This window comes from Artemia franciscana, chromosome 8 (genome assembly GCF_032884065.1).
Source record: "Artemia franciscana chromosome 8, ASM3288406v1, whole genome shotgun sequence".
Lineage (NCBI taxonomy): Eukaryota > Metazoa > Arthropoda > Branchiopoda > Anostraca > Artemiidae > Artemia > Artemia franciscana.
Genome location: NC_088870.1, coordinates 25,530,485 through 25,542,268, shown reverse-complemented (window position 1 = coordinate 25,542,268; position 11,784 = coordinate 25,530,485). Strand labels below are relative to the sequence as shown.

The 11,784-nt window shown below is 34.4% G+C and overlaps 1 protein-coding gene and 1 long non-coding RNA gene across 3 annotated transcripts in view; one reads left to right on the top strand and one right to left on the bottom strand.

Moving 5' to 3' along the window:
• Positions 1-11,784, bottom strand: part of LOC136030206 (uncharacterized) — a 422,925-nt gene that overhangs the window by 128,046 nt on the left and 283,095 nt on the right. The window lies entirely within an intron of this gene.
• Positions 1,147-11,234, top strand: LOC136030200 (uncharacterized). Of its 2 annotated transcripts, XM_065708971.1 has the most exons (3): positions 1,148-1,339; positions 3,634-3,768; positions 9,610-11,234. In XM_065708971.1, exon 3 carries the CDS (start codon positions 9,634-9,636, stop codon positions 11,227-11,229), a length of 1,596 nt encoding a protein of 531 aa, XP_065565043.1. In that variant the 5' UTR covers positions 1,148-1,339; positions 3,634-3,768; positions 9,610-9,633; the 3' UTR covers positions 11,230-11,234. The 2 variants fall into 2 exon arrangements, with proteins under 2 accessions (XP_065565044.1, XP_065565043.1); XM_065708972.1 differs by lacking the exon at positions 3,634-3,768 and having other exon boundaries at positions 1,147-1,339.

Sequence of the window (11,784 nt, the reverse complement as noted above, 5' to 3'; positions counted from 1 at the left end):
AATTTGTTTAACATTGATATTTCAAAAAAAATACATCCTAAATTTGTGCGGGTAACATTCTAGTTTAGGAGCTTTTTCTCTTGAAAAGTAGTTGAGTTGTAACTAAAACTTTATAAATGTATCTAGAGCCTAATGACATCCTGAGAAGATATATAGAAGCACCTATCTCACCTCTTTCCTCCTCCAGAGAGCATGACTTCTCATAATCTTGGTAAAGGTCCTAAATTAGGTGAAACCTGTTGAAAAGGAAACTTGTTGAGAAAACAATTCTTGACTTCATAGATATGCCGAATAATTGTAGCTTAACACATTTTGCATGCAGTCCTCACTATACTTTACCCCCCCCCCCTCCAATGTGGAAATATATAGCTCAAATTTGTTTCTAAAGTTTATATTTTTATCTTACTTTGGTATATTTCATTATGATTGGGTGTCAGAGAAACGTATTAGAAGAGTATTAGGTAGTGGGTATATCATACAAGTACCAAATGTCCCCCAAAAAAGTGTTTTTATAGATCTAGTGCAGTTAAAATGCTGTGTGCACTGTTCCCCTAAATTGACACTGTTATACTTTACCACTTGATTCTCTAATTAAAACTCTTCCCAAATTTAGTAGTTGCAACTGTGACTATGTACCCCCCCCCCCCCCTAATTGTCCCTGATTTAGCCCCAAATTATATATGGAACTAGAAATAAAGACTTTACCCCCATATTCAACAGAGTTTATTGCAATGAGCTATTGCATAAGCATAATTATTGTGCTCTGTAGGCAGTTTGAACATCAAAATGAATTTCCCTTAAAAAAATCCTGCTAAACTATAAAGACTTTAATACTAACAAAAGCTATTATTAACTCATACAATAGGTAAATACTCCTTGAACTCTCTATCTGTTAAAAGAGAAATTATTGCTTATTGAGCTCCGTAAGTGCTTTTGAGGTTAATTAATTAATTGTAAGAAGTTAAAATATGACTAGACAGTTAAACTTTTACTTCTAATATTCAGCATGCTTCTATTAATCTGATTATTCTGTTTCTATCTACCATTAATCGTATTTTATGCTATTTTAAATAATATATTTATCCAACTTATCTCAATTCTTTTGTAATCACTTAATGCTTTTGACAGGTCAAGAATACAGCCACCCATTAAGATATATTAGCATACACATAACAAATACAGAACTTGCCTTGCAACTCCCGTATTTTGGTGTTTGCAGACACTGAAGCATTTTGCTCAAATAAACTAGTCTCATAGTAAGATGAACAGAAGCCTGTAGTGCTGAGAGTATCAACTAAACTGCAGCTTCCTTGCTGATGATGAATCTTCACAGCAATAGGTGATTGGATCCTATTAAAATTTGATATTTAGAAGGACCTCGTGTCTCAGAGCTCTTATTTTAAATCCCGACCGTATCAGGTGATATTTGAGGGAGTTGGAAGGGGAAACAGGAAATCTTGGAAAACACTTAAGAGTGGAGAGAATGGGATGAAACTTGGTGGTAAGAATAAGCACAAGTCCTAGATACATGATTGACATAACTGGGCTGAATCTGCTGTCTTTGGGGGAGTTGGGGGGTGTTAATTCGGAAAAACTAGAAAAATTGAGGTATTTTTAACTTAGGAATGGGTTACTGGATCTTAATGAAATTTGATATTTAGAAGGAACTCATTTCTCAGAGCTCTTATTTTAAATCCCAACCAGATTTGGTGACATTGAGGGGATTTGGAGGGGAAAACGGAAATCTTGGAAAATGCTTAGAGTGGAGAGGTCAGGATGAAACTTGGGGGAAAGAATATGCACATGTTGTAGATACATTATTGATGTAACTGGAGTGGTGGTCCAGTGATCGGGATGAAACTTGGTGGGTAAATTAAAAAAAAAAATGTTGTAGATACGGGATTGATGTAACCAGACTAGGTCTGCTCTATTTTGGGGAGTTATCGGGTGTGGTTCTAGTGTTTTGGCGAGTTTGGTGCTTCTAGACGTGCTAGGACAATGAAAATTGGTAGGCGTGTCAGCAACCTGCACAAATTGACTTGATAAAGTTGTTCTCCCCCGATTCGACCATCTGGGGGGCTGAAAGGAGAGGAAAAATTTGAAAAAATGAGGTATTTTTGACTTACGAGGGGGTGATCGGATCTTAATAAATTTTGAGATTTAGGAGGACCTTGTGTCTCAGAGCTCTTATTTTAAATCCCGAAAGACGTCAGCCCTCTGATTTTCCTTTTAAATCAATCTGTTGATTCTTAGAATTTAGCTAGAGCTCATGCCATATAAGCTCTTGGCTCTTTTGACCTCGTTACAAGTGCCATATGAGCCCCAACTAAATAGTTGGTTGATAATTGCCAATTAAAAAAATTATGTAGGTACCTAGGCTAACTTATTTCCAGGCATTAGGGGAAAGAAGTTGGGATTCAGTTGAACTAGAAGCAAATCTAGAAACCTTATAAGTACAAATACTCTGATTGAAATGAAGCAAATATTTTCTTATTGAAGCATTTTGTTCAGGATAGAGATAGTCTGCACTGTTACCTGCACTGCTTTTCTAAAAAAAAAACTCACTGAAAGAATTTTAGAATGAGGGGGGGGGGGACTGCTGTAGCATGTAAAATTTTGGATATAAAATAAGAGGGTTTTGACTATATAGAAAAGTAGTTGAGTTGGAAGAATGAAAGTGTTTATTCCAGTATCCCCGAAATTCCTATGATTTTCCCAAGAGAATTAGGTTCTCAAAAATCTCCCCAAAAATTAGCCATATGCTTTTTTGGTTAAAATTATAGGATAGAAATTAAACAGAAAAGAAATATACCCTTAGATTCTCCATTCAATGCTTTTTTGAAGTATAAAAATTGTTGTTGTTGCAATTGTATCCTAGTGCCCTGCCTTTAATGAGGCCTAGCTTCTTTGTGACTCACTAATCTCTCCAAAAGGATCATTTTTATTCCTATTTTTTTTGTAAACTTCCTATTACTATAACAAAAGCCAAAATGCAAAAATTTGCAAAACAAAAAGTATTCAATCGATACAAACTAAACATTTTTCTTTTTAAAAATGTATACAACCCAGAAAGATAAAATTTGGAGTGGCATTAGGAATACAAATCGATTTTAGGGAAGCCTAACACCCGACTATCAGAATGACTGGATAGAAGGAACTGAAAAAAAATTACAAAGAAGGGGTGACTATAAAATGGGAGGAGATGACTCAAAACACATGAACTGACATTTATGAATATCAGTATCAAAGCCAATACATGCAAGGCTTCACTAATGTAATTTATCAATCTAGAGAAAATCCTGTTGATAAGTAGAAGGTCATCAGCATAATCTATATGTAATGAAATAGCTGTGCCATAAAACTGAGTTTGAGGAATATTAAACAGCATTCCAAAAATTGATAATTTGGACAGACTATGCAACAAAAGCTCTTCCATATTGAACTCCTCCTCAAAAGGGAAACATGCTGATCAAAAATTAAACCATTTACTTTGACAAATGCCGAAATTTAGTAACAGAATAGTAGCAAGGTTAATGCCATTAATAAGCAGTGCTTAATAAATTGATGTGAGTCTTTACTTGTCTCGGATTTGGCAAATAAGAAGCAGTATATACAGAATATTTTTTTTTAAAGGATTAAAGACCAACTATGAATACTTTTGAGCCATTCACTTTGGTAACAACAACATATTGTCACAGTACCCTCTACATTCTTCTTAACTGCTTAAGAAAACTCATGGTCTTTTCCTGGCTTCAAGGCTTTGTACCAGTAAGTTACAGAGGACTGCTATTGTTTCATAGGACTTCTAGTTAACATTAAGAAACGTAAATACGGGTGCAGTGAGGAAGGGGTTTACTGACTGTTGATTTATTTCATAAAAGTGATTGTTAATTCTGTAGTTGAGAAGTTCTTCAAATATTTAAGACAAAGTGACTTGAAATGTTGGTTTGATAAAACTTTTTTTAAAAGAAACATTCAAAAATAGTTCAGTCAGTAAACCATGAATCAATTAAAAATCTATTTCAGTATTTTTTCAGGGATAAGAGTAGTACTTTCTGTTCTTGTTTCAATAATGGAACCCTGGGAGTCAAAACAGTTTCTATATCAACTTTTTAAAGAGTGTTGGCTATTTTGTTTGACCATTGCATTATTTGTCAGTGTGTTTTGCTCTAAATATCATGCAGTCACCATAAGTATAATACTAACATAAAGGCTCATACTAATTACCAACTTAACCAAGAGAGTGCTAAAGAATATCAGGACAATAAGGGCCAATTTCTAAACTAACCAGATTAAGTATAGAATAAGAGATGCAGTAGCTTTAAGTACTGGAGGACCACTTTTGGTTAATTACATGAGATAGATCTTGAAACTGTAGAACCTAAATACATATATAAATGAACCAAAGATTTGTCAAATAAATTATCAAATCATGCAGCAAAAAATCAAGCCAACTGCTGCAAGTAAGAGATTACTTTTTTAGTAGTGTTTCTTACAAAATTTTACTTGCCACATTGACATTTAGTGTTTAACATAAACTATACTTTTTGTAGGTGTTTTGTCCTTTGCTTTTTTAAGAAAAGCTTCCTTTTGTCTATTCATCAATGAAGTTGTAATAATATTTTTATTCTGTCTTGTGGTATTATCTTTTTATGTCGAAATCATTTTTTCTTATATGGATGTAAAAAAGTTCGTAACTACAACCAGGTATATATGCAGGATTTTTCAGAGGGGCATGCGTTTAGGAGTGGGACAGAACTTCAGAAATTTGGTGAACTACACAAAAATATAATTTACTAGAGCAAGATAGATTGGGATGTTCATGCAAATTATCTGAACATTCTTGCTCTATTTTGTATGTTCCTCATTGACTGCTAACAAGGAAAATATTAGACTAGATTAAATGTGATTTTCGTTGGAATTAATCTATAAATAAGTAAGATATGACTTTTTTTTTTTTTTTTAAAGAAATACAACTTAAGAATTAGTCTTCACTGATAAGAATGCTACACTTAAAAAAATCTTGTATGACTGTAAAACCGAAACTAAAAAGGTCAAAACCTTTTTGCATATGTCAGTAAAAATAATTTTGTTTGTTAGTGTCATTTTATGACAATAGCAAATGTACTGTAGTTGTTCTGTTAACCTAATATTCTTGAGTGATACATTTTATGTTGCTCTTCAACAACTCAGCAGCCACACTAATTATGTTCATTTGTTCTGGTTTTTGTTGCTGTCATATGGTTGCTATCACAAGTTTTGCACTATAGTATAATCTGTGGGTCTTAATGTGACAACACTGGCGTCACCATTAATCTCTGTAATCACTACTCCATGACCAAACCTCTTCTTGACGACCTTCAAGTAAAATTCGCTGTACACAGGCTCTTCTGAAATCACTAAGAAACTCACTCATCATGTTGTTACATCGTGTTGTCACTTAATCACTCACCAAACTCTCATCATCATCACTAAGAAACTCACTTATCATGTTGGCCAAATCACAAAACTGTTAACTGTTGGTCATCATTTGCTTCAGAGAATTACATCACCTCTTCAAATGCTTGCTTTCGATTCATGTTTACTTTCCTACCTCTTTTTTTTCGAGTCTGTCAGTCAGATTTCCTTCATGTTCCAAAGGGAGGTTCATGTCATAGGCAAAGTTGCAGTAACATGTTTTGTGGTATACAACATCTGCTGCATGAAGATCTAAATTCGCTGCTAAAACTGGCTGTGAAGTTTCTCAGACCTGAGATCATTTTACTTTTGACAAAGTCCCACTAGTGTCTCACTGAACTTAAGAATTAGTCTTCACTGATAAGAAAGCCACACTTTAAAAATTCTTTTGTGACTGTGAAACTTAAATTAAAAAAGGCTAATTCCTTTTTGCATATGTCAGTAAAAATGATTTTGTTTGTTAGTGTTATTTCATGACAATAGCCAATGTACTGTAATTGTTCTGTCAACCTAATGTTCTTGAGAGATACATTTAATGTTGCTCTTCAACAACTCAGCAATTGCACTAATAATGTTCATTTTCTTCTGGTTTTTGTTGCTATCAAAAATAGCCAGTGTATTTTAATTGTTCTGTCAGCCAAATATTCTCAATTTTATTCTTATTCTTTTTATTCCTTTACTTTTATTCTTAATCTTTTTATTCTTTTGCTATAATTTAATCAGACACCACTTATACACAGGATAGGCTTTTGGATCATGTCTTCAAAAATTCTCAAAATGTTTTCCTCTAATGTTTGCACATATTTGTTGATTTTAGAGGATTTCGATTCTCAAGTTTTCTACATATTTATGCTGTTTTTCCCCTCTTTCATAATGAAAAATATTGTATGCATGCTTGGATGGAGCTTAAGTCCTCCAAGGTTGAATGTCCCTTTAAAAGATAGCTAGATTTATTCAACATGTATATCAACAATAGAAACAAACACATAATGTTATGGCCCTACCAGAATCTGTGTCTGGGAATGCAGGGTCAGACAAAAGGAGAAAAGGCGCTAAGAAAGAAAATGGTGAAAAGCCAGCCATCACTGATTACCTGTCGAACACCAAGTCAGAGTAAAATTTCATGTGCAATAGATAACAAAAACATCAATTTTCAACTTGACTCAGAGAGCCACTGCCCTGGGCCATTCAAAAAAGAATATTCAGACATCAAAGTTGTTTAAAGATTTGTCCAAAGATATCAAACAAGTGATACCTTTCAGCTGACTCATATAGAGTATATCAGGAAGCATGAGAGGTATATAGGGGATTAAAGTCCAATCTAACGGATGGAGTAATAGGAATTTGAATATTACAAGGATTACACAGATGATGCATAGAATGATCAGACAAGAGATAGACTAGTTCTAAGGGATGCAGAAGATCAGTGCATTATTGAAGAAAAAGAAAAGGCCCATTTGAAAGAACATAGATTTCAAATCAGTTAACGGCTTAAATCTATTTTTTCAAAAGCAAAACTCCTTTGGAACCTTTAATGAATTCTGGAATGAATAGATCAAAAGTATTCTTTTATAATACTGATTTGAAGTCTTATTTTATAGTTCTGTGCTTGAAAGGGTCCATATTAGAGACAGTTTTCTACTTTATTGCATTAAACAAATTTTGAGGTTGTTGTCTCGAGCAGACCATGCATATTTCTTGAGGCCAAAAAATACCTGCAAAATCATTTAAATGAATGATTATCAATCCAAACTCAGTGTATGCTAAGATGAATCAAAGGTGCAGAAAAATCTCTACAAGACTATCAGCATAACCACAAAGAAATCTGTTAAAAATGCAACATGATCACATTTACAGAGTCAAATCTACATAATGAGGTGTAGTTAGGGATCTGCCGTGACTGGTGCAAAACTTGATTTTTTAAGATGGAGGGGCTCAAAACCTCTAGTTGAGGGTTTTCGACCATAGTAATCAATAAGTCCACTTTTTATTTCGATCCCTTGGCATTTATGAGGGGCTTCAAGTCTTCCTCACTCACAATTCCCAAAAATGTATTTATGCAACAAACGTTTGCTGTTACGACAAATCTATTTAATAGTCATCATTTCTGAATCACTTTTAAATGAAGAACATTTCTTATTTGATGGTCTCTTTCCTCAAAACAGGTTTTCAAGTTTTGGATTGTTATAGGCTGTTTTACTAGGCTGCAGCTATTGCTGCAACCCCAGTCAAGTTGGTAATGGACATGTTTCTAATTCAAAAGTTGATTATGAATAATTTGTTCCTTTGAATTTAGCATACAAAGCTAATAAAAAAAAAAAAACAGTCTCAAAAGTTAGCTGTGTCAGGAAATAAGAGTTTGTTTTCATCTCTGGTATAGCTACAAAAGACTGTGACACCTCTTAAGGGCTCTTATTTTCGGGTTTTCATTTTATAGTATATTCGCCTGCATTGTGTAATGAAATGAGATGTTCCTTGTGGCTCTGTCAATTATTTATAGTTTTTTTCTGTATTCAACAACTGCAATTCTAAATGTGAGTTAATTGCATTCCAAGTATAAGTTACAATACTAGGGGTAGGAGCAACCCCTCCCCCTTCTAAAATGAATAATTTTTAGAATACTTCATAAAATTATTATTTCTAGTTTTAGACATATAGATTTTGAATCTAGACTTAAAAGAAAATAAAAAATAAAAAAATTGAAAAGTCGAAATTCAATGGCGTGTCTGGAAATTAATTCTCGTTTTTATCCATAGTATAGCTGGAGTGGACTGAGAAACCTCCTAAGGGTTGTATTTTTGGTTGTGTTTTTTTTTTCTTTTCTTTGTTTTTATAGAGTATTTACTTGGATTGTGTGCTCAAACGGGCTGTTCCTTGTGGCTCTGTCAATGATTTGTAGTTTCACCAAGACTAGCAGGTCATCCCAAGATTGTAGAGCAAGGCTTAGTGGCTAATTCAAGTGCTCATGATCATATCTACGTGCTTTTTTTACTAGAGCAGGCAGGCTGGGAAGCATAACAAGAGTTGCATTAAAGTCACCATGGTCAAAAATTGTGAACTGTTGGTTTATAATCCGCCCTCTTGTATGTTCCCTCTCCTAGCCCTCTTAGTAAGCAGAAACTACAAAATTTACTTTAAAAAAAAAAACTGTCTAATGAAAAAAAAAAACAAAAAAAACATTGAAGTATAGGCTCGAATTACAACTTTTTACTTATGTAACTATAAAAGTTAATTACAAATATAAGTTCTTGGGAATTCTAAAAAAGAGACTGCAACCTTAGGCTCATCCGTGGGATTTCCCTTCTGGAAACATAGTGCTCTGATAAGGATTATTTGATATCCCCCCTCCTAAAAATGATACCTATCTAAAGCCGAGACTGTGCATTTCTTTGGTATTTTACCTTAAGCCTAGCGGTAAAAATATGTGGTGAATACTTCATGTCAGATACTTACACTGGATACATTTTGGCCATCTCCTTCCTGATATCCATTTTTGACAGAATCCGCTTGTATTCTTTTTGATAGTTGACCACTTACACATTTCTGGTGGCATCCCCTCCCATTTCCCAAAAATGGCTGCATAAGCCCCTTTTTCACTCTGGGTTGGATTCAAATACCCCTCCTCATTGCAGAATTAATACTTCATGAAATATTAATTTTTCTTGTTCTGAAAGTAAAACAGTTCAAAATAGGGATGATGCCTTTTTATTGACAGTGAATAGATATAAAATTATTTAACTGGATATTTCGAACACATATACAGTGTTCATCATCAGCAGTAAAACTGTTTTATGTTTTACTGCTGATGATGAACACTGTATATGTGTTCGAAATGTCCAGTTAAATAATTTTATATCTTTTCACTGTCAATAAAAAGATATCATCCCTATTTTGAACTGTTTTACTTTCGTCATGGAAAGGCAGTGTGGTCTTCGAAGTTATCTACGTTCTTGTTCTGAATCACCTACTTTCGGGGAATCTCCTTATACTTTCCAAAGGACTAGACTTGTGCTTGATGTAAAACAGTACTGTGAAAAAATGATATATTGATTGCCTGTATATTTCTACTTATCAAATTGATTAATAATTTACAGTTAAGAAGGATTACCAAGCTGATTGTTTATGTTATTAATTATTTTTACTTGTTTTCAGATTAGATGTACTTCTTAAAAAGCCATGGCAGCACCTGTAACAACCAAAATGTCTGAAAATAACAACGAAATAGCTGATAGTAGTTATGTTCACAAGAAATTCAAGAAAATTGTCTCTTTACCAGACAAAGAACATTCTGAACAATATGACAGCTCACAAACTGATCATGTGAAACCACCAAGAAAGAGATCATCAAATTCGTTTAGTTTTGAAACTTTTAATCATCAAAGAGAATGCCTGAGTCAAGAAAGCATTTCACCTGTATGTTCTATCTATGACCCAGAAACTAGAAGCATGGGTTCTTCAATTCAGCAGTGTGACACTGTGGATTCAATATGCTTGAAAACTCAGGATTATGGGATTCGATTTGGCATTCGAGATATTATTGACACTTCGGTTCAAAGAGAAGATCCTTCTCATGCTTCTGAGGCTGCTTCTGAAAGCCATAGAAAAAGATGTGTATCAGAGGGTCTCTTTCAGCATCAAGTTTTAATTCGGCCGAAAGTACAAAGAGTTGATGGGATATTGACTAATGATAATTTTGAAAGTAAACAATTAGTACAAAATAGTTCTGAAACGCAGGTCGTCAAACGTCTAGTTTCTGATTTCAGCATTAATAACTTGATGAAAAATACTTCCTCTGGTTTTAAACTTCAAACTCCTCTGGTACCTTTGAATTTTAGCCAGGAAAAACTTTCAGGGGACCCTAGAGACAATCCTTCGGCTTTTTCTACTTCTCTCTCGTTTAAAAGTCCTCAGACATTAAGTGCAAGTACAACATTTTGTGAAGTGCCTAAGCATTTGGAATCAGTGGTAGATCTTAGTGCCAGAAAAAATGAAGTAATGTCAAGAGGTCTTTCACTTTTGTCAAGCAACCAGTTCACTCAAGTGCCCTCCTGCAAGGAAGAGAAAAAAAGTCGGAGAGACGACTCACCACGTGTTGCAAGAGAGCTTAAATTTCATAATTATACCATTGACTCAGTGCCATATTTGATTTCACCTACCAAATCCCGTGCCTTTGTGACAGAAAAGAAAGACAGTGATGCATCTGTTAGTGAAGGAATAAAAAAATTCTCAAGACCTACAAGCTTGTCTTTAAAAACAGGGAGTTTTCAAAGGAAAAAAATGTGTATGTCTGGTATGGACCCAGAAGGAGTGCCTAGGTTCCAAGAAGGAGGACATATTCTAATATCTCCTGATACTCCAAGGCCTAGCAAAGCTTATAACCAGACTTTTCTAAATGGCTATTCATATACAACGCTAGGTCTTAAGTGTTCAACTAAAGTCTATTTTTGCTGCCTCTCTAAACCTCAACCAATGTATGTGATTCAAGAAACAGATCCGCTTTTGTCAATGTATTCACAGTGGCAAGTTCGACCATCTGTAGTTGATCTCAGTCAGTCTGGAATTGCACCCAATAAGTTTTTGTCTTCTTATGATTCTAGACAAAAACGCAGGCTCTGTACAGTTGCCAATTCTATGCTTAAAAGTGAAATGATTGTTACTGCAAGCAATAGGCAAAAAGCTGTATTTGAGAAACCTGAAGCAGCTCATGAGGTATTATTTTTCTTTTCTTTTTTTTACCATATGCAAAAATTTATTTGCCATTTTTATTGGTAGTTATTTCTAACAACAATATATCTTGAGCATATATGTAGGCTACACAACTTTCATCTTTTGGGAATGGAATAACGAGAATCCTTCCTGGACTAGTCTAATATTACAGAAAGTGCATTTTTTTGCCAAAAGTCCCAGTTTTTCATGAAGTATTCTTTGGAAAATCTTCAGTGGTTCTTTCAATGACCCCCCCCCCCTAGGTGGAATTACGGCTTTCGTTCATGTAGCATTCCAAACTTCACTGGGTTTTGCAGCATTTTTTTTTGTAGCCGGATTAACCCACAGTTTCCCATCCCCGACCCTATACAAACATCTCCATTCTCCTCTAAGGCTCTGATCTGTCTGTACCAACAGTTCAAAATGTTGTTTACTCATATATAGTTGTATACAGGTCTGATCTGTTGGGAGCAAGGAGGTCAGATAATTGTCTAGATGGGAAGGAGTAAAAAACAAGAAAGTGTATTGTTGGGTGTCGTTTTTTTTTGGTGAGAGAGGCTCCCCCTTTGTGTACTCAGGTATTGTGCAGATTCTGGTTTCAATTGAAATGTCTTGGTGATT

What these genes read in the sequence shown, in the direction of transcription:
- LOC136030200 (XM_065708972.1), top strand. Translation starts at nt 9,634, where the DNA reads ATGGCAGCACCTGTAACAACCAAAATGTCTGAAAATAACAACGAAATA.